General features: G+C 47.8%; 1 protein-coding gene across 1 annotated transcript; it reads left to right on the top strand.

The window, feature by feature from the left end:
• Positions 1-221: 221 nt before the first annotated feature.
• Positions 222-18745, top strand: FRZB (frizzled related protein). Its single transcript, XM_054830547.1, has 6 exons — positions 222-813; positions 9107-9154; positions 13305-13370; positions 15299-15503; positions 15743-15806; positions 17726-18745. Exons 1-6 carry the CDS (start codon positions 360-362, stop codon positions 17834-17836), a joined length of 948 nt encoding a protein of 315 aa, XP_054686522.1. The 5' UTR covers positions 222-359; the 3' UTR covers positions 17837-18745.
• Positions 18746-19823: the final 1078 nt, after the last annotated feature.

A 19823-nucleotide genomic window follows, 5' to 3' on the forward strand; every position in this document is an offset into this window, starting at 1 on the left:
ACTTTCCTTCTTGGGTTTCCCCCGCAACCCCCCTAAAAAAATAAACCTTCCCTGTGCTCCCCCCCCCCGCCGGGGCTCTCCTTTGTTCGGGGCCGAACTTCGGGGCGGAGCGGGCGCCCCCGGCCCCGCCGGCAGGGGAGAGGCGGGCCCCGCCGAGCGTCGCGTCCCGTCCCGCCCGGCGGCGGGAGGCGCGGAGGGGCCGGGCGGCGGGCGGGGGCAGGGGCAGCGCGGCCGCCGCCGCCGCCGGAGGAGCCGCCCCCCGCGCCGAGGTCTCGCCGCTCGGCCCCCTCGGCTCGGCGCGGCGCGGCGGGGGCACGCCGGCGGGGGCACGCCGTCGGGGCGGGCGGGCGGGCGGCGGCATGTGGCGGGGGCTGCCGGTGCTGGCCCTGGCCGGGCTGCTGGTGCTGGGGCGGGCGCCGGCGGGGCGGTCGGCGGCCTGCGAGCCGGTGCGCATCCCGCTGTGCAAGCCGCTGCCCTGGAACATGACCAAGATGCCGAACCACCTGCACCACAGCACGCAGGCCAACGCCGTGCTGGCCATGGAGCAGTTCGAGGGGCTGCTGGGCACCAACTGCAGCCCCGACCTCCTCTTCTTCCTCTGCGCCATGTACGCGCCCATCTGCACCATCGACTTCCAGCATGAGCCCATCAAGCCCTGCAAGTCCGTCTGCGAGCGCGCCCGGGCCGGCTGCGAGCCCGTCCTCATCCGCTACCGCCACGCCTGGCCCGAGAGCCTGGCCTGCGACGAGCTGCCGCTCTACGATCGCGGCGTCTGCATCTCCCCCGAGGCCATCGTCACCGCCGAGGGCGCCGGTGAGTGCGCGGGGCCGGGGCCGGGGCCGCTCCGCCCGGACAATGGGCGCCGGCGGAGCGGGGAGGGGAGCCCGCCCCGGGGAGCCCTGCCTTTTCTCCGCTCCTTCGGGCTTCTCTCTAAGCCTCTTTGCTTTCCCTCCGCTTTTTTTTTTTTTTGCTTTTCTCCTTTCCTTCTCTTTTTGCCGCCTTTTATCAGCCGCATCGCCGCCGGAAAAGTTTTGCTGTTGGGAAAGAGGGTGCGTGACAAATGACAGCGCTGCCGTGGCGCTGGGGAACGCGGAAAAGTGTGGGAGCGACAGCCGCGCGTAAGCGGGCAGTTGGTCCCTCACCGGCAGCGGTGGCCCCTGGAGAAGGCAGAGCCACCCGAGGGAGAGGGGCTGGCGCTCGTCCCCAGGCCGGCCTCGCTGCGCATCCCCGGCCGCCCGCTCGCCCGCTCTCCCCAAAGCGGGCTGCCCCCCTCCCACGCAAGGCCATTGCTCCCCTGGGCGCAGCCGGCAGATTTTGGGGCAAGAGCCGTGCCCAGAGGGAGCCCCGGGCAGGAGGCTGTGGTTGCACACAGCCGCACCTCTGTTTGGTATCGAATGCCCGATTACTGCACAGGTTCCCCGCCGGGTCCCTGGGCTCACGAGTTACTGTCGGGAGAGGCGCGCGGCAAAGGTGCAGCCTTCCGCTGCGTTTCATTCCCGGCACCCCTGAGCGAGCCAGAGGCTGCCTCCAGCACACCTCTGATGGGACCTGACCCTCACAGCCATTGGAGCCCCTCGGCTTCCTCGCTGCGTCCCATTTCACCGGCTGCGCTCGCTGTGGTCCCACAGGACGGCTGGCACTGGGTGTCTGGCTGCTGTCCAGGGGTACCGGGGGGGGGGGGGGAGGCAGGAGCATCTCCAGGCGGTCGGGTGAAGACTGCTGACCGCTTTGGCCACCATGATGCTGCTTCACGCCTGGTGTTGCTCAGGGACCGTGCTCTGTTAGGGGCGCGCTCCCGTCACGGCTGCCTTTGGGCTGGAAGAGTTAGCGGGGCGCAGCTCCAGTGCGGGGAGGTGAGCACCGCAGAAACAGGAAATGGAAGGAGCTATTGAATAGGAAATAAAAGCAACCGGTGGGTGGTTATCATCGGTGAGCGCTATCCTTTACGAAATGACCGCGGTTCCTGTCTCACTTGAGGAGGGCGTTTGCTGGTGGTGGAACTAAGCTGTGTTTCCTCACCGCAGGGTTGCAGAGCCGGTGGGTCTGCCAGACCTCTCCCTCGGGGCAGTGGGAGAGCAGAGCTGGGGCAGGGGGGCAGCTGAGAGGGGTCGGAGGCTGAGGCAGGGCAGCACCCACGTGCCCCATGGGCTCCTTGTGCTGCCGTCCAGCTCCTTCGGTGCCCGCAGTCTGGCTGATGGGCAGCGGATCCCACCTCTCTGTCCTCCCCCGGCAGCGTCCTGTGGATGAAAGGGGGTTTTTCGTGCTGTGCTCAGCACAGTATTTGACTGTGTTTCTATCCCGTTACCAAATGCTTTATGTATCCCGCTGCCAGCAATGCCAAACACTGTAATTCCTGTTTTCCTCTCCTAACGAAATCTCATGCTTCGGTTTCCTGACCGTGCTCCCCAGCCTTCCCAGGTAAGCTGCCCTCTCCGCTCATCCCCATTTATTTGTAGGCCAGACTAACCCCGCTCCTTCTCTGACTCCATCGAGTTACCCTCTCCGCCTTTTGAAATCCCGGCTCAATGGCCGTACCCTGATACCTCCAGTCGTTACTACCGTTTCTCTCTAACCCTTCTAATCGCTCCCCTCTCGCCTTTCCTTCCTGCCCCCCGCAGCTGTCCCCAGCCCGTGAACCCAGCCGTCTATTTTTGCCTGCAGATCCCTCGCTGCTGCTGCTGCTGCCGCTGCTCTCTGGGGACTGCAGACCTGCTGGGGTGGGTTGGGGAAGTGCGGTTTCGAACACCGAGCGCCTTTCTCCGCAGCGTTGAGGTGCTTTCAAACCCGCCTTAAAAATGGCTCCGAACTGAGCGAGGCTTGGCAGGTCTGCAGCGATTTGAAAGCAATATCGCATTCAAATCTGGAGGGAGGAAGTTTGGCTAAAATTGCCCCCGAGTTACCTATTTCTGAGGACCTCAGCAGCACAATAACCTCTTTCAGGGATTCCAGCGCCGGATCCATGAAAACTCTCTTTCAGTGAATGAGAACCTGATGACATTCTCATTTCTGGGCTGAAAATTTTGAACTGATGCATTATGCACCAGACTGAAAGAATCCTTCTTGAGGGAATAAAACTGCTCCTTTAGAAAGCAGAGTGAAGGATTCCTGTTCTGGGAAGAGGTAAGGTGAACACTTCCAAATTCAATTCTCCAAATAAAGGATTGCAGCCAAGTAGAAGACACGAATAACCAACTGCCTGATGGGGACCGTGCAGAATACCTGCTCTTATTTTATCTCCTAAGCACTCTCGCCCCTCGTGCTGCCTGCAAACTACATCTAATAGAGCAGGCAGAAATATAAATCCATTTTTTCACGGGCTTCTGTTGTGGAAGAGGATTTTTTTTTTATTCTCCAGAAGAGAAATTTTGATTTTTCTTTCGTGTTTTGCTGCCTGCAAAGTAACAGGATTCTATTGTTTCCCTTGCTCTTGAGATCTCTGCATTATTACTGGTGGGGGTTAGTGGATTTGTCTAGTCCCTTCCGTGAGGTGGCAGCCCGCGGGATGACACGGTCAGGTGTTTGTTGTTTCCAGAGCAGGGACAGGGTTTGGAAAGCCCAATTTCTGTTCCTGTTCCGGTATTAGACCACGCATCTTTCTGAGCGCACGGTTCAGCTGGGTGCAAGGGCTCTTCTGACCCTCAGGACACATTTTCTCCGGGTTGAGCCGCCTGCAAGAGGCTGCAGCAGGCTGACAGCATGCCGGATCAGTTAGCGTCTGCTCATCTGCAGCTGAGGAGAGCTTGTACAGACCCTCGTGAAAATCCCCTGTCACCATTAAAGTAATTGCTCTTGACTCTCATTTCAGTGATGCCAAGCTGAAGATCATTTGAAGTTCATTTGACTTTTTTTCTTCGGTTGACGTTGCAGTAAAAGATGAGAAATTCCTCTCCGATGGGTTGTATTCCCCACGCCTAGCAGACTGTGGCTGTTGCGAAATGTGGAGAAACTCTGGTTGGTAAAATCTGTGGCAAATCCCAGTAAGACGTTCACTTTTGGTTACTGAGGCGCAAGTTATGAGTCCTCCACAAACATCTTGTAGGACCTCTTTCCACGTGCAGCCCAGGTGGTGAGGAAGATCCAGAGACTTTCTCTTTGCAGGAACGAGGGAGGTATTTGGGTCTTTCTCCTGACGTTCTTCAGGGCTGCTGAAGTAGCCGCTGCTGTGTCTGTGATGGAGAAGGCTGATGAGAACGGTAGAAGTGCCTCGTTCGGGGCTCGGTTCGAGGAGGGGCTCCGCAGACCCTCTGGGCTTGTGCTGGTCTCCAAAACCTGAGTGTGAGCTGCAGTGCCACTCTGCTGATTTGGAGGTCTGAGGTCCCTCGGGCTGCAGAGGCCACCTTCAGACAAGCGTCCTGTGGGAAATGTATCTTTCTTGATTTTTCATTGTCTTTGGGAAACACCTGCGTTCCTCTACACCCCGGCAGCAGAGGGGTGCTCTGGGCACGGTGTGGGTGTTCTGGAGGCAGGTGTGATGCAATATTTTGACTTTTTGTTGACGATCCAACAAATCACAGCCCAGGATGGAGGATGGAGAAGTCTCTTGGCAACACGTTTAACATCCCAGAAGTGATACTAGTACCTGCTAATGTCTTCTGTATCCTGTGGCTTTTACCCTGCGCCCCAGTCCTGTGCTTTTTGGGGACAAAAGCGGTTCCGCTCGCAGATGTTGATAGAGGCTGTCTTGCGTACGCAGGAGGTCCCATTCACGTGCTCCAGCTCTTTCAGTCTCCGTGCACATCTGCCGACTCTTCCTCACGTCTGCCGGGTTACCCGCTTCCTTCCTTCAGGGTCCTGTCAAATCTCCTTTAGTCGTTGAAGCAGCGAGAAGTGCAGATAGACAAAAACTCTCTTGAATCTAAAATTTCAGTAGCGGGACTTGTCTTTAATTTTCTACATAACAAATGACCAGCCTGACCGCAGTCGTCGCTGCTGCCGAGATGCTGACTCAGAAGAGCACTTCAGCGCGCGTTTTTGGCTGCTACTGTCTAGCAGACTGTTTATGTCTGAAGTGACGTGTTTATTCCTGTTTTGAAGAGGAAACTGGCAATAAATCCAGAGCGGTATGATGGGTACCATGCGTATCGGAGGACAGACCCGTCAGTTGGCGTTCTGTCTCACCGTATCTTTACTTAGATAGAAAAATAGCTTGAAGGCATCTTGGGTCGTTAATGAGATGTTGGAGAAGAGGGGAGCATCGTCACAAGGCATCAACCAAACTGGTTTGGGTGACTGTCAGAAGGTGGCCGAGGAGAACTCTGAATCTCTTAAAAAAAAAAAAATACCACCTCTTAAACATTAAAGAAAATTAAAGATTTTTCAAGTGACCGAGACATACTTTCTTAAATATTATATGACCCCATGATTTCTCTGTGTAGGTCAAGTCCTCTGTACCTGCCTGTCTGCCCGGATGAATTCATAGTAATCCAGCACAGGAAGTTGGCATTGTATGCTTGAAAGAAAAGCAAAAGAGCCGTTTCCCATGCTTGTTTTTCATATGTTATTAACTTCATTTCCAAAACAGTGGCTTCCAAACTCCGGATCAAACTTGCTGTGACTCAGACTTCGCCGAGCTCTCGTAGTAGCTGAAATGCACAGCGGTGCTAGGGGAGCGTGTCGGACCGTAGCGAGGATGAGCAGTGACGCCCAGGTTATCATTTAGGAAGCGGAGAGCTGGTTTAGGCGTTTGCCTAAAACTTGGAAGCAGCCTCATTTCTCAGTTCAAGAACAAAATCATTGCAAGCTTCAAGCCTTACGGAAGACCGGGAAAGTAAATAAGGGAGTTTAAACCTTATTAATGATGATACCATCGATGGTGTTATATATTATCGGTTCAGTTTGTCTGCCTTTGTAGTCCCCTAGGATGGCTTTTACAGTCCAAGCACCAAGCCAAGACCCAGGCTGTTAAATGTCATCAAAACCCGTCAGGATTCGTTACGTGGAATAATTCGTTATGTGGAGCGGTCGTGGTGCAGGCTGCTCTGCGGCTTGGAGCACGAGTGGTCCGTATTAAATTTGAACTCGGATCAATTTTCGTATTGCATTGCTTTGCGGCGCGTGTTTTTGCAATCGGATTAGCAAAAAGATCCTCCCTGTATTAAAAGCTGAAGTAGATGACGGGCTCTGAATCCAGTGCGTTTTGGAAGGGTTCCTTAATCAGTGGGGCTCACGGATGGCTCCGTCGGAAGAAAGCGCCCCAGCAGCACCCGCTCGCTGTGGTTCTGTTCGTTGGAGCGGAGTGCCAGGAATGGCTTTGGTAATAGCTGGGCAGTGTTCTTTAATTGTAGTGACAATCAGGATTGCGTTACTTTTGGCTCTTTCTCTGCTTTTTTTTTTTTTTTTAATTTAAACTGTGCTATAAGAAGGATGTTTGCTCAGCACTAAGTTTTACCAAATTGCTTTCTTTTTCCAAATGTCTCCTCCAAATCTGTGGTCCAGGCATTGTTATTTTGTACACTTGGTACACAGGCGGCTTTTATTCTCCTCTCCTTGTTAGTGGTTTGAGTTTTTTATATAGCATCCCTCTCAAAAGCCATTAATTACAATGGCTTATTGGAAAAATCAGTTAGGATTTTTTCCCCTGATCTTAAACAAAATTTAATAGGAAGTCTTTGGATTGGAGCTGTGGATAATATTTCCCCTTTGGCAATCCTGCTAATCATCGCTGACAGATACTTCTTTCAAAGGGATTGTTTTGCGTAGACAAAACTTGGCAGAGAGGTCTCTTCTGCGGAGAAATGGAACAATAGGAAGTCAGCTGTTCATTTTTAAAAATAGCGCTTTTTTTTTTTTTTCCCCCTCCCATCTGCATTACAAGTGGAGGTCTATGCAGTGTGCATCTCCTGATGGGGAGAGGTCTCTGCCCGTCGGACTGCTGGGATCAGGGGATGGGGTTTCGCCGTTGCTGACGCCCGCCCGAGGTCTCGCGAGCGGCCGGTGGCACGGCTGGCCCAGACCCTTTTTCCCATGGCTTCCCTGGTAGACGAGAAGGGACCAGGCGGTACGAGCTCGGCTGGGGGAGGGATCGCGGGGATGTGAAGCCTTTCCCGAGCTGTGTCGTACCATGGTGGAGCTCTCCGGTCCCCTCCACAAGCCTTTGCTCCTCTCCCTCAGCGGGAGCTGCTCATCCCTCGAGAAGCATGGGGGCACCGGGAAAGATCAGCATCAGGGCAAGGACGAGACTCGCCGGGCCCAAGCCCTCGCAAGTAGGGAAACGAACCCCGGAGTGACGTTTCGGTACCTGTTTCCTCCTCCTCTGCTCCTTGACAGGCACCGTGCTCTGACCGGCATTGCAGAGCACAAGGCAGGCACGGAAATGGGAGCCGTTTCCGTTAACGGAAAACGTTAGCGCACGACGGCCGAGTTACTCCTGCTGCCCAGCCAGCTGCTGCGTCAGAGACCCCGGTTTGGGGTGGGACGCGTGACCTGGCGAAGGGACGCGGAATTAGGAAATGGGTCGAGGTGGTGGTAATTTGGTAAGAATAGATGAGTTGCGCACCTGGGAGCGGAAGGGAACGTCCGGTGGAAGGCGGTTCGGTCGGCGTTTGTTCGCAGGACCAGGTCTCTCTTGGGCACACCGAGGGTGTAGCGGCCCTCCCCGCGCTGGCGTGAGTTTGAAGGACACGATCCACACGAGTAGGGTCAGAGAAGGCTGCCCTTACTGGGCTCTGGTTTATATTTAGTTGTCATTCCAGAGCAAATTGGACTTGGTTTGCTCAAACACCACGAAATCGTGACTGCTTGGAGCAGCCCTTGGTTTTGGGAGGAAGAGCGCGCTTCGGGGCTTCTTTCTCCTTCCCTCTTCCCCCCGGGGATGCGAGGATGGCAAACGTTTAACCTGGTACTTCCCTTGCCTCCTCTGCTGACCCTTAGCTGATTTAGCCGTATTTCCGTAAACGTGCATTAAGATGGAGATTTTTATTTTTTATTTTTAAATAAGGATGGTCAAGTTAGAAGATTAACTAATATTAGCTCTCTTGCAAACAGGTATTTTAAATACGTGTTTACAGAACTTGTGATGAAGAAATGGCCCCAGCCCTTACGATTTAGTCCATGCATCTAAACCCTTCACCTGTACAGAATATCATCGGTGTCCTGGGCTGTGTCACAGCCAAATCCTTACGGCTTCAGCTGCGGGCGAGGAGCTTCGGTGACACGGTCTCGTATTCGTTTGTTCCCTATCGCAAAAGCAGCGTTGTATCCGTGATAACGTAAGGATGTAAGAACGATGGTGTTTGCGTGATACCAGCGTCCGGAGTTGAAAAAGCTACCTAGACTTTTGGGCATGCAAACTTAAAGAAGGGCTTTTTACTTGAAAGCTTATTTGTTTTTTCCATTTTATGTGTCATTCTAATAAAGCATACTGCCTCTCTCCCAAGTCTTGTCTCTCTTGCGTTTATTTTTTCTTTAACTTGCACAACATTGTATGTATTAACATACTTGGTTTTCGTGATTAAATATATGTATAAAGCCATTAAATCGTGTGATTTAATAAACAATAGGTTTGAAAGGATGCCTTTTACTGCTGTGGGACGCATTCCACTTACAAATGTGTCTAAAAGCAGTTCTTTGGGCATAGTGGCTTTTTTACCTTCTGTTCCTTATCTGTCCTTCAAGCTAATCGGTATGTTTTTAAACTGAGGAGAAGGTCCGAAACATTTGGTTTGGCATTTGCTTCAACGATATGATTATGGTTGGTTGGGTTGATTTCCTCAGTAACCGAAAAAACAAACCAAAAGTAATTTCTCCTTCATCATCTAATTAAATGCAAACAGTACGGGTACTTTCTGTAGATGCTTGTAAGTTCATGCCATAAATTTCCATCCTCATCCTAAACCTGCCAGCCTGCACGCCAGTGGAAACTGGATATTTCATTTGCTTCAGCGTTTAACATGATGTGCCAGTTCCGGGTGAAGTTAAAAATTTAAAAATTATGTCAACTTTTAACGGGCTGGCCTGTAAAACGTTAAAATCTGTGTATTAATTAAGTTATTAAGTTTTAATATACTAAATATTGGAGAAAGAGAAAACATTGTAATGTGGATGTATTGAAACAATTCAGTTTTAAAGATACTAACATTTCTTTACGTGTTTTACAAATCCGTGCCAGATTTCCCTATGGATTCGAATAATGGCAACTGTAGAGGTGCCGGCATCGGTGAGTATGCTTCTGTAAAACTGTGGGATAAGCTATAGTCTTCCAAACCCTTTTTAATACTTAATGAAGTAAGAGGGGCACGATGTGATGCGTAAATCCTCTGTCTTGTCTCGGAATCTTGTAGACTGTGCTTTTGTGTCTGCAAAAAGAGATTTCTGTCGTGGGCAGGTGGGATTTGGGGCTGCTCAGCCTGTGGACTTCTCAGCAGATAACTCCATTAACTCTTTAGCCTGTCTTTTAGTGCTCGGCTCTTCTGCTTTTGTCAGGGCAAAATTTCCATCGAATCAAGAGGGCTCTGCCGATTTCATTGAAAGTTTTGTCTTGAACAGTGGGAACGTTCATTAAATGGATTTGCACTGGGTAAAACCAGTGAAGATAGCGGTTCCTTCTGACTTCAAAGTTTGCAAATTGAATTGTGACCTCTTTGTAGATAATGGCAAAACTCCCATTAACCTGAGGGGCTCAAGGCTGAGACCTTCTGAGATTGGTTTTATTCCAACAGGTCCCCTGTCGCTTTTATTTTTGGTTTGGTTTGGTTTTGCTGGAACTGAGTAAAACCCCTTGAGTGCTGCCACTGGTCGTAGGCAATGCAAAGAAGCAAAGCCCAGATTGGCAGCAAATAGATGATAGAAATATGAATTTGTTGCTTAAGCAAGCCAATGACTGTAGATTTTCTTGGCTTTTATCACCATTCCTTCAGAAGGTTTCTTCTTAGGTCTTAGTCAAAAAGATGACACTTGGAAACCTAACGTTGGCCATCGTGTCTTTCCTTCCTCAGAGGTGTTGACCAGCTCCAGCAGACGCTGTTGCTTAGTGTATTAGTATAAAAGCCCAAGCATGGTTGTGGAACATAAAATTAGATACCTACGTAAAATTCGATAACTTCAGCATTAACCTCTGTGACCAAATCGTAAAAAGGTATTACTAATGCCCAGGTTTAAAATGGGATCAGTAGGTCCCAGGGTGAAAGTAGCTATGTAGGTGCAAAATGTTACTGAAATCGCAGCGTGCGTCCTTCAGAAAGCCAGCTACAATTAGAATAACCTTAACAAGCTTCACTTTGAGTTGCCTTGAGCATGGAACCGTGTCTGAAAGATTTTTCTAAAGATTTTTTTATTACTAATGTTAGTATCTTCTTAGTTTTAAGCCATTTTCAATTGAGCGGCATTGAGAAAGTACGGATTTCGTGCTCTACAGTTACTGTACAAAGAGCGTACAAGCTTCACTTCGAGTGTGAAAGGAAAGCTGGATACCTTCAACGTCATTTTATATCAAAAATATTAAACGTATCTGTAGCACTGCCTGTCTGGAGGGCTGTAGACGGCGTGTAATGCCAGTCAGTGACCCTGCAGTAGAAAAAAGTAAGATTTGGTTATACTGTTGCTGTCATGATGCTTTTCAACTAGTAAAAGCAAAACCAGACCTAAAAAAATCCCGTCCAAAAAAATAGGTGAAGATGCGCAGAAAAATTGCTGATGAAGAGGAAGGGTAATATTTTTATCGCTGCTTGTCGCTGTACAAACCCAGTTTCTGCTTCAATGTGCTACACCTGCTTCAACTGACAGACACAGTTTAGCCACCTGAAAGGCTGTTTCATAATTGCTTGATTTATATGTTCAGTAAAGTAAATTTGTAACTTTGCCATTGTCAATAGAATTTTTTTTTTTTTTTTTTTTTTTGCAAGTAGCAGCCTGATGTGTTTTAAAAAATCCTGGGCAAGGCTCTATGTTTTCTGGAGCATATTTCCCGTGCCGGTGTGTATAGTTGGAGTGTGCAGTACTCGGGGATTACCCCCGTTTGAGGCACCTTTTGTCCGCTGGCAAAACCTTCCCTCTGAGTCTGCATGGGTTGGTTGGGGGTTTTTTTCTGGGGGGGGGGAGCTTTTTACCTCTCTTGGCAGTAAACTACATTGTTGTCTGCTTTATCAGATGTTTTTCAAGTCACTTAGAATGTCTTCCAGAGGTTTTTTTTGGAAGCATTTGCCAGGTTTGAGTGCTTGTAGTGATCAGTATTACAGCCAGGTTTTAGATTGTGCATGCACATATATTTGAGATGGCGCGTTTCTTGGTTCCTAGAACAAGACTAATAAAATATATTCCTCAAATTAATAAAATAAGAATCCAGTACCATCTTAAAATTGAGGGAAATGTGAGGCTATGTGTTCTTGTCCTGTAATTCAGACTATTTTTTCTACTTGTGCCACAGAGCAAAGTACCGTAGAGTGGGAGAATGTTAAAGTGTCAGACTTGTTGGACGTGAACGCTGGGATGTCTGCATGAGTGCAGGTCGTAGGAGCACGTCTTGTATGGCCCGTTTCAAGGCAGCTTGTAAAATGGGCCATAATTTGGCCTAAAGTATGCATGAGCTCCCACAGGCAGAAGGGGAGCCAAAAATCACTTCCCTTCTCTGCCTTTATTATTTTAACACAGTCTCATACAAAAGCTGAAGTCTGTACGTAGATTCCTGAGGATGTGTTTGAAATTCAAGGAAACAATATCCTCTTCTTTTGAAATGTTCTCCTCTTTCCTGTGGGGTTTTTTTTTTTATTTTCAACTACAAAAATTCTTTCAATACAAAATAAATAATAATTTGAGAAGTCCATAACCATATGATGCCATTTCTTTTCTTTTTAATATGCAGAAATCTTATCTAGCAAATAAAAGTTCTTTTTCAGACTCTTCGCATTGGATTTAACTAAATCAGTAGCTATAGGCATTGTTATTTTAGAACGATGGTATATCCAAATAGGCTGCGGTAAGTCAATGTCCACTTAAATGCCAAGTCAAATGTCAAAATAGTTGACCATGTGTACATAATACTGGGACCTGCTGTTTGACACGGGGGCTTGGAGGGGAAGATACCAGGCAGCTGACCTTGACCGTGCGACGCCACCAAGCTCCACTTACACGCTAGCTTGAAATAAGTGAATATTTGCATTTGAACAACCAGCCGTGAGGTATCGGTGGTGTTAATGAACGCATGGGTCTGGGGCTTCAGCCGTGGTTTTACCCCCGTTACTGTGCCCAGCTGTCTGGACGCTGCACCACTGGAAATTTGTGTTGTCTTGTCTTTTGAAGGCCATCCTTACCACCATAAGGGCTAATAATTTCCCTGTTTTAAATTAAACCTGAGGTTCTGGGTCATAATTTTATACGACAAACCCAGAGAGCAGGGTGGCTCTGTGGCTTGTATTTGTTATTCCGCGTGTACAAATTCCACATGCGTGGCGTGGGCTTAAATTATACTCGGGTCTGATGGTCCATGGCAATTTGTCGGGACCATCCCAGAAGAGTTTAGAGCAGGGAGCCCTTGGTCCCACCACCCTCTGACATGCTTCATCTGTTGACTGTAGCTCTTAGACATCTTTAGGTGTAAAAGGGGTCGTGCCACTGTAAGAAATCTTACGGTGTGGTTCAGAGACGGACTGCACGGTGAGAATTAGCCACAAAAATCGTATTGCTTATGGTGAGCTCCTGCTGGCCACAGTATCCCAGTGCGTTAAACTGAGCTGAGACATGTGGTCTCCAATGAAATGCTAAACTGTGCCCCGTCATAGTATTTTCCTTCTGTGTCTCTGTTACGGTCTGTATGATGAAAGGTAAGGAGGACGTTCAGTAAGTGTGGTGCAAAAGAGAGAATGGCGTTGAAGGATATGGAATTGCAGCACTTGTGAGCACAGATGGATAAAACTGGATCCTGAATTGGCTTAAACCGCAAAATTTTGTCAGTTCAGACTCCGAGTCCTTGTAGGTGGAGTCACCATCCCCGGAGGTGTTCAAAAAACGTGTAGACGTCGCACTTCGGGACATGGTGTTGGGTTGACCGTTGGACTTGATGATCTCAGAGGTCTTTTCCAGCCTTAAAGATTCTATGATTCTGTCTTTGTTGTTGTGGGGTTTTTTGTTTGTTGTGGTTTAGTTTAACGTCAGCATGCCAAGTTCTCTCCTAGAAACCTTTGCCGTCTCACGAACAGTTCCACAGCTCCCAGCAGAGCAGACCAGGAATGCCCTGTGGTTTTTAATCTTTAACTTGCCTGTAACAAACAAGTCAATTCAGTGAAATTTTCGTTAGGTGTGAGGTTGGGGTTTCGGGGAGATTGTCACTGAGCATACGCTATTTTGTTTCTAAACAGAAGTTTCTGTTTTTACAGAGCGCTGCAAGTGCAAGCCTATAAAAGCTACCCAGAAGACCTATCTTCGCAACAATTACAACTACGGTAAGGACAGCTGCGTGGCCAGCTCCCAATGTTTTTAAGGCTACAGTAAGGGGAAAATTTTCATTAAAAAAAAAAAGCCTATGGACCCACTTACCAACGGTTAATCGATTAGTACTCATTACAGAAGGAAGACGTGTCCTGAAACATTTCCAAGTTCGGAACCGAGAGTACTTGTAGAAGGATGGAGGGGATTAGCTCAGTATGTTAGTACAAGAGTGTCTTTGTTGACGTCGAGTGTTATTGCAGTGTCAGCGCAGGCGTCTGGGGTTTGTGTGCTCCTTTAGTGTGAAAAGTGATGCGACGAGAACGACGTGGGCTGCTGTGCCTGATCTGCCTCTGATTTCCAGCTCCGCTGTGCTCTGCTTCCACAGGAAAGGGTGGTTTTGCTAACCGTCGTGCCTACAAACTCACCGTGGGATCTCACAGGCATACTAGGTTCTTTCCTTTTTGCGTATCGAAGCCAGCAATGAGCGTCTTGTTACGTTGTCAGTAACCTGTAAAAGCGCGTATTACATCTTCTCTTGTCCAGATCGTCCCGGTCTTCAAGCGTATCACAGGTCCAGTCTGCTACCTTGCTTCACGCCGTTTGTTTTAAGCAGATTCGGCGGATGAAGCCGGTGAATACGTATCACTTACAGGAACTGAACGCTTGGGCCCGTCCTCGCTCCCGTTGTGAATAGCCTTAAACTCACTGAACCCAAAGGCTTCATTTAAATGGTAGCGATTGCATAATATTTATTAAGAATATGCATTTATACAAGTGTTGTCAGAGAAGATTCTTTTAAAAATAGATCCCGTTAAAAGCTAAAAAACTATAATTACATTCAGTCAGACATCGCTGGGGTTTTTTTTTAGGTGACCGGTCAGTTTTATGGTGTTGTTTTGGTGGATTTGTTTGGAAAATCTTCACAGAGTGACTGTTCTCTAGCGGGTACCACACCTGCACGTGGCAGAGCATCGCCGAGCGTGCCGCTGCCCATCTTTTCAAGCTCTTAATTGTTGGCAGCTGTATTTGATGTGGCTGCAGCGCTCGCTGGCTGATTGTCTTTATGGGCAGTGCACGTGAAGAGAGGAGATGTGTACGTCCATGGCTTGCTTTCTTCCATGTTACCTTTTTCACATAGGTTAGAAGAAATTGGGAATCCAGGGAATCTGCTGTCCGTAAGGGAGATTCTTGTTTGTAAGCTGTGGAAGATGTGGCGTTCTCCAGAGCATGACCTCTGGATTGGCTTTGCATTTGCATGTGGTATCCGTTCACTGGTCACCATGAGAGGAATGAAAAAGCATTGCCTTTGAAAGATGACCTTCCCTCCTGCGCAACTTAAGGCAAAGAGAAAGGGTGAGGGAGGAAACAATTAGATGGGTCACCAGGTCAAGATTAGGAGCGTTTGGAGTTCATAAAGAGCAGAGCAGCTTGGTGCTGGGTCACTGGAGAGACAATTAAAAAAGTAAGGGCTCATCATCCGGCAGAAGTAGTGGTACGAGAAGTTTTAATGCACGTTCACGTTTCATGAAAGGTTGAGAGTGACAAATCAAGTTCGGTCATCTGTACAGGTAGGGAAAGAGGGAGCAGTTACAGCTCGAGGGAGAAGGAGAGCGTACAAGGAGTTAATTAAATACATAAAGTGGAAAGCATGAAGAAGAGGGGGTGCTAAAAATAAAGCCTAACTTAAGTAGGGTGCAAATCCAACTGGTACATAACTCTTGCTTGTGACCACGCTATTAGGAGATCTACTGAGCTACCTGCACCCGCCAGGCAGAGGAGGAAGTAATGAGGTGAAGAGATGGGGCAGGGACATTGCTGGAGTTCAGCTAAGCCTTTGATAACAGACCATGCAAAAGACTCATCCCAGAGGTCACAAAGAACGGCTCGGGGGTGACCTGCATTATCTGCCACTGCTAACTACACTCTTTGTGACTCTTCCCAGTCATTCGGGCTAAAGTGAAGGAGGTGAAGACCAAATGTCATGATGTCACTGCGGTGGTGGAAGTAAAGGAGATCCTAAAATCTTCCCTGGTGAACATCCCAAAGGACACTGTAAACCTTCACACGAACTCCGGCTGCCTGTGTCCGCCGCTCAGCGCCAACGAAGAGTACATCATTATGGGCTACGAAGATGAGGAGCGCTCCAGGTAACTCTTTCTGCTTTACCCTTGGAGCACATTTGTTGTTGTTCGTTCCCCTGCCCATAGAGCTGTACATCAGAGCCGCCAGGAAAGGAAGACTTGGTGGGACGCTCTGTACGGCTCCTTAATGGTATTCAGGGGGGACAAGGCTCTGTGCAGGCACGGAGGTCTTAGTCTTGCATGTGTTGGGTTGTGTGGCTTGTGCATGCCTGTGGATGGAGTAACTGGTTGTCTCCGTTGAGTAGGTTACTCTTGGTGGAAGGCTCCATAGCTGAGAAATGGAAGGATCGTCTCGGTAAAAAAGTAAAGGTAAGAAAATATCTCACCGAAAGTCAAACGTTGCAGATAGCGTGAAACAGCTACCTAATCTTTTCAAAATGACAGAAGTAAATACACCTGCTGATCCCAGTTAATTAATATGAAGTATCGGAAATTAACTTCCTGGTTTATTTGCTATGTTACTCAGAAATGCATGGTGAGCAAACTAAAGGGATACATTGAATTTCCCCAAAGTACGCCAGTGTAGCAGCAGTCAAAACCTCTGTCTCAGAGAAGCAAAGAGGAGTTTTAACTCCACAGGCAAATTGGCATTCTGCAACACACGCCTGCTTAATTGGGCTTGTGATACTAATTACAAAAAAAGAAGAGGGCTTTACAAATGCTTTCCAGACTAAGATTTATATTTTTTGGATTTAATATTCTTCAAATATAGTTCTCTTACCAAATTATGTGGATTAGCAAATATTTTAAATTTACCTCTCTGGCGTAGGTGAGGGAGGTACGTGATAAGGAAGTCGTGTCGTGGTGAATTGGAAGCGATGAGCTCAAATACAAGAAATACATGAAAATATATTCTAATGTTTTCTAATTTAAATGTATTCTAATGCCTTCCGAGTTCTGGAAGGATTGCCTTTTTATGTTTTGATGCACCACGAAGTATCAGTGATTTCGACATTGTTAGGAGTGTCATTTTACCCAGAATATTCTTATTTTGACACAATTTCTCAGCCATTGATTTGACATAACGGTTGTGCCTGTGCAAACCAGTCTCCTCTTCCACACAGCGCTTTCTTCAAGAGCACTAAAGGTGACTGGCAGGAAAATACTGTTCTGATTACAAATGCAAGATTTTCTGTGCATGTTTGTCACATCCACAGAGATTACATGAGTGAAAAGCTACGGGGAGGTTGTTCCAAGTTGTGGTTTGATTTGGCAGAACCTTCTGAAGCCCAGTGCCGCAGAGCAAATACCACGTTACCGCCATGGGCCGACTTCTGCTTCGTTCCGGTTCTTGGGTGGCAGTGTCATTTGTTGGGGTGGTGGTTTTTGGGTTTTTTTTGGAACTCACTTATTTTCTTACTTATTTCCTTCTGTCGGACAGGTTTCAATTCAGTTGCTTTTCTGTCAAGCACTGGTTTCAATATGCAGGATGTTTTGTGGTAGCTTTAGAGCATCATTCTGCTGCAGCGTGTAGAGAGCGTGCAGAAGCTGGTGAGAAGGTTGTCCATGGTCAGAGAAGCCTCATGAGGGCGCGACCATCCCCAGAGCTTTACTAGAGTATGGGTCCCAAAACTGGCTTAAAATAACACTTGTCCTCCCGGTGTGTTCTCACGTGCTTCACGTACTTTTTTTTCTCCTTTTCCCCCGCCCCGTGCTCCCACCCACCCGCCGTCGGCATCCTCCCGGTGCGCGGTGCCTGGGGCTGCTGAGGACCACGCCGCCTCACCACCCGCTTCTCGTTGCAATCTCCTTTTCCTAAAGCATCGTCAGTTGCACCAACTATATTTATTACGTCTTTTGGCACTGTGGTTGCTATTACCTGGAAAAGTAAAAATAAGTAATAGTGATTTTAAAAAAATTATTAAAATAACTTGACTGCGTTTTCATCCCACTTCCCCCGAAGACTGCGCAGATAGCTTCATTTACACTGTATTATTTAGAAGGCGAGACACTTTTCTGCTGAAGTCATTATGCCTTGTGTCAGCCCCTTCATTCACAGAGGCTACAAGAAAGCCAGGAAATGGTTTCTCTATTTAAAGTGACTTTACCGATAACCTCACATTCCACCATTTGAACCCAACGCAGGGTAATGTGGTGGAAACAGCGACGGCTTTTTTTTTTTTTTTTTTTTTTCTCTGCTGGTTTGTGAACGTGTGCAGTTGTTTGACATACGACTTATTTCTTCTTCCGTAATCTCTTTTGTAATTTCTTTGCCTTTCGCTACGCAGCGCTGGGATCAGAAACTCCGCCACCTTGGGAAGGGGAAGGGAGAGCCCGGACACGGCGACTCGGCTCCAAAGCCTGGCAAACCCAGCAGTGCCCGGCAAGCGCGTAGTTAGATGTGGGACGCCGTACGTTGACATGCAGCGGACTATCTACCAAGACTTCATTGTTGGAGCAGCAAAGGAGAAATTGCACTATTGCACGTTATATTCTATTGTTTACTACAAAATAATGTTTTAGCTTATATTAGTTTTTATTCTCCCTCTTGTTTTCTGCCTTTTGGTTGTTTTTTTTTTTTTTTTTTCAGATGTGTGCAAGCTCTGGAAATATATTTTATTTTTTCTCTTTTACTAAGAACTGTAGAAAACTGCCCTTATGAGATGGGGAAAGATAAGGACATGCTGAATTTACCATTTTATCTCCTGAGTCGTCCTTGGGAGAAGGTTCTGATGCAGGCGGGACTGAGATCTGGCAAAGACCATCACTTGAAGTCAGGACTCTGACTGGCTTCCCCCTTTCTTTCCTGGTCACTGCTTGCTGCAATTCATTGTGCTGGGTGGAGGTTGTTCATCTGGCTTGAAGCGCTTGATTTTTTTATTCTGAAACGTATCAAGAAGTGATGTTAAGAGAACATCAGTACACCTTTGTTAAGTTTTCTTAACTCATAAATCAACCACTTGCGTAAGCCAAAGTCTAACTTCAGATATTTCCCGCGACAAACGCGGCGTGCTTGTGCACACGGGACCTGGGGTTTCCAGCGCTCTGGACCGCGCGGGAAAGGTGGTATAGTTCTGTTACTGCAGGGCGTAATTTATGATGCGCTTCTTCTCTCGTAACGGCAGTTTTTTCCCCTTTTCTTTCATCCGCTGAGTTGTAGGAGTAGACTGACTTACCAGGCCTGCTTCTCAGTACAGGTCTGCACTTTATCCTTTTGATTTTGTGGTGTTATTCTTAAATCTGTGCCTACATAAACAAGTGTTCAATGCTCAGCAAAATATGTCCAATAAAAGAATTGTAGTTGTCAACACAGACCTTATCTGACTTTTGAACCAACGTCGTATTTTTATATTACTGTTCGAAATACAAAAAGCAAAAAAAAAAAACCCCTTCATTTTTGTGCTTTTATAGAAATCTTTGCAGATAGTGCCAACGTTTGAAATTATCCCTGTGTTTTTTCTATTCGCTCATGCTCAAAAGAAATTAAAATGGCGTAAACAAAATAGCAGTCCTCTTTGTCGTAATATACAGAGGGGAAGCCGCTCTACTCAGGATGCAAATGGCTGCTGCCTTTTCAGCTGTCGGTATTGTCTGAAGCGCAATCGGGCTGCCCTGCGTTAAGAGACCAGTCTTGCAGTTGTTAGGTAGTTTGAAAAATACGATGATAATAAGTAAACGCAGAAATATTGGGGAATAGTTCTAGTAATGTTATGTTTAATAGCCAGAGGTCTCAGGGCAGATGTTCCACTGGGCTGGATACCAAGCAAGTTGAAATGTAGAACGGTTTCCTGCAACGGTCAGAATCTTTTTTTTTTTTTTTTTTTTAATGAAAAAAATAAAGGGGTGATTTAGGGGAGTGGCTGGCTCTGAAGACCAGCAGTGTTTGCTCAGGGTACTGCACGGGCTGGTTTAGAAGCTGCAGTAGGACTTTCACAGAGGAAGCTGAATTAGAAGAAGAATCATTTAACCCACCACCACCACCAAAGCTGTTCCCATTTGAAAACGCGGCTCTGGTGTATTTTGGATATTCTAGTTCGGTGCTTCTGTTCTCATCTGCTCTGTCACTTGGTTCCTGTGTTTTCCAGCCACGCTACCAGCGAGCAGGTCTCTGCCTGTGGTGGTCACAGAAGGTATGGCAAGGTGAACGGCATCACCGAAGCAGCAAGTCCTACGAAGCCCATTGTCAATCAAATTTCATTATTGGGCTTTGGACTGACTTTTTTTTTTAAGAAATCGTGATTAGTAGGCAGTTAACGTGAGAAGGAAAATCTGTTGCACAAAAAGCCAAGAAAACCAAACTCCTGAGTAACCTTGTTTACTGCTGTCCTCCTGTCCCCACCCTCGGAGCTTTCTGAAGAACGCAAAGAAGTTTGTAGTTTTACATCT

Source organism: Grus americana, chromosome 6 (genome assembly GCF_028858705.1).
Source record: "Grus americana isolate bGruAme1 chromosome 6, bGruAme1.mat, whole genome shotgun sequence".
Taxonomy (NCBI): domain Eukaryota; kingdom Metazoa; phylum Chordata; class Aves; order Gruiformes; family Gruidae; genus Grus; species Grus americana.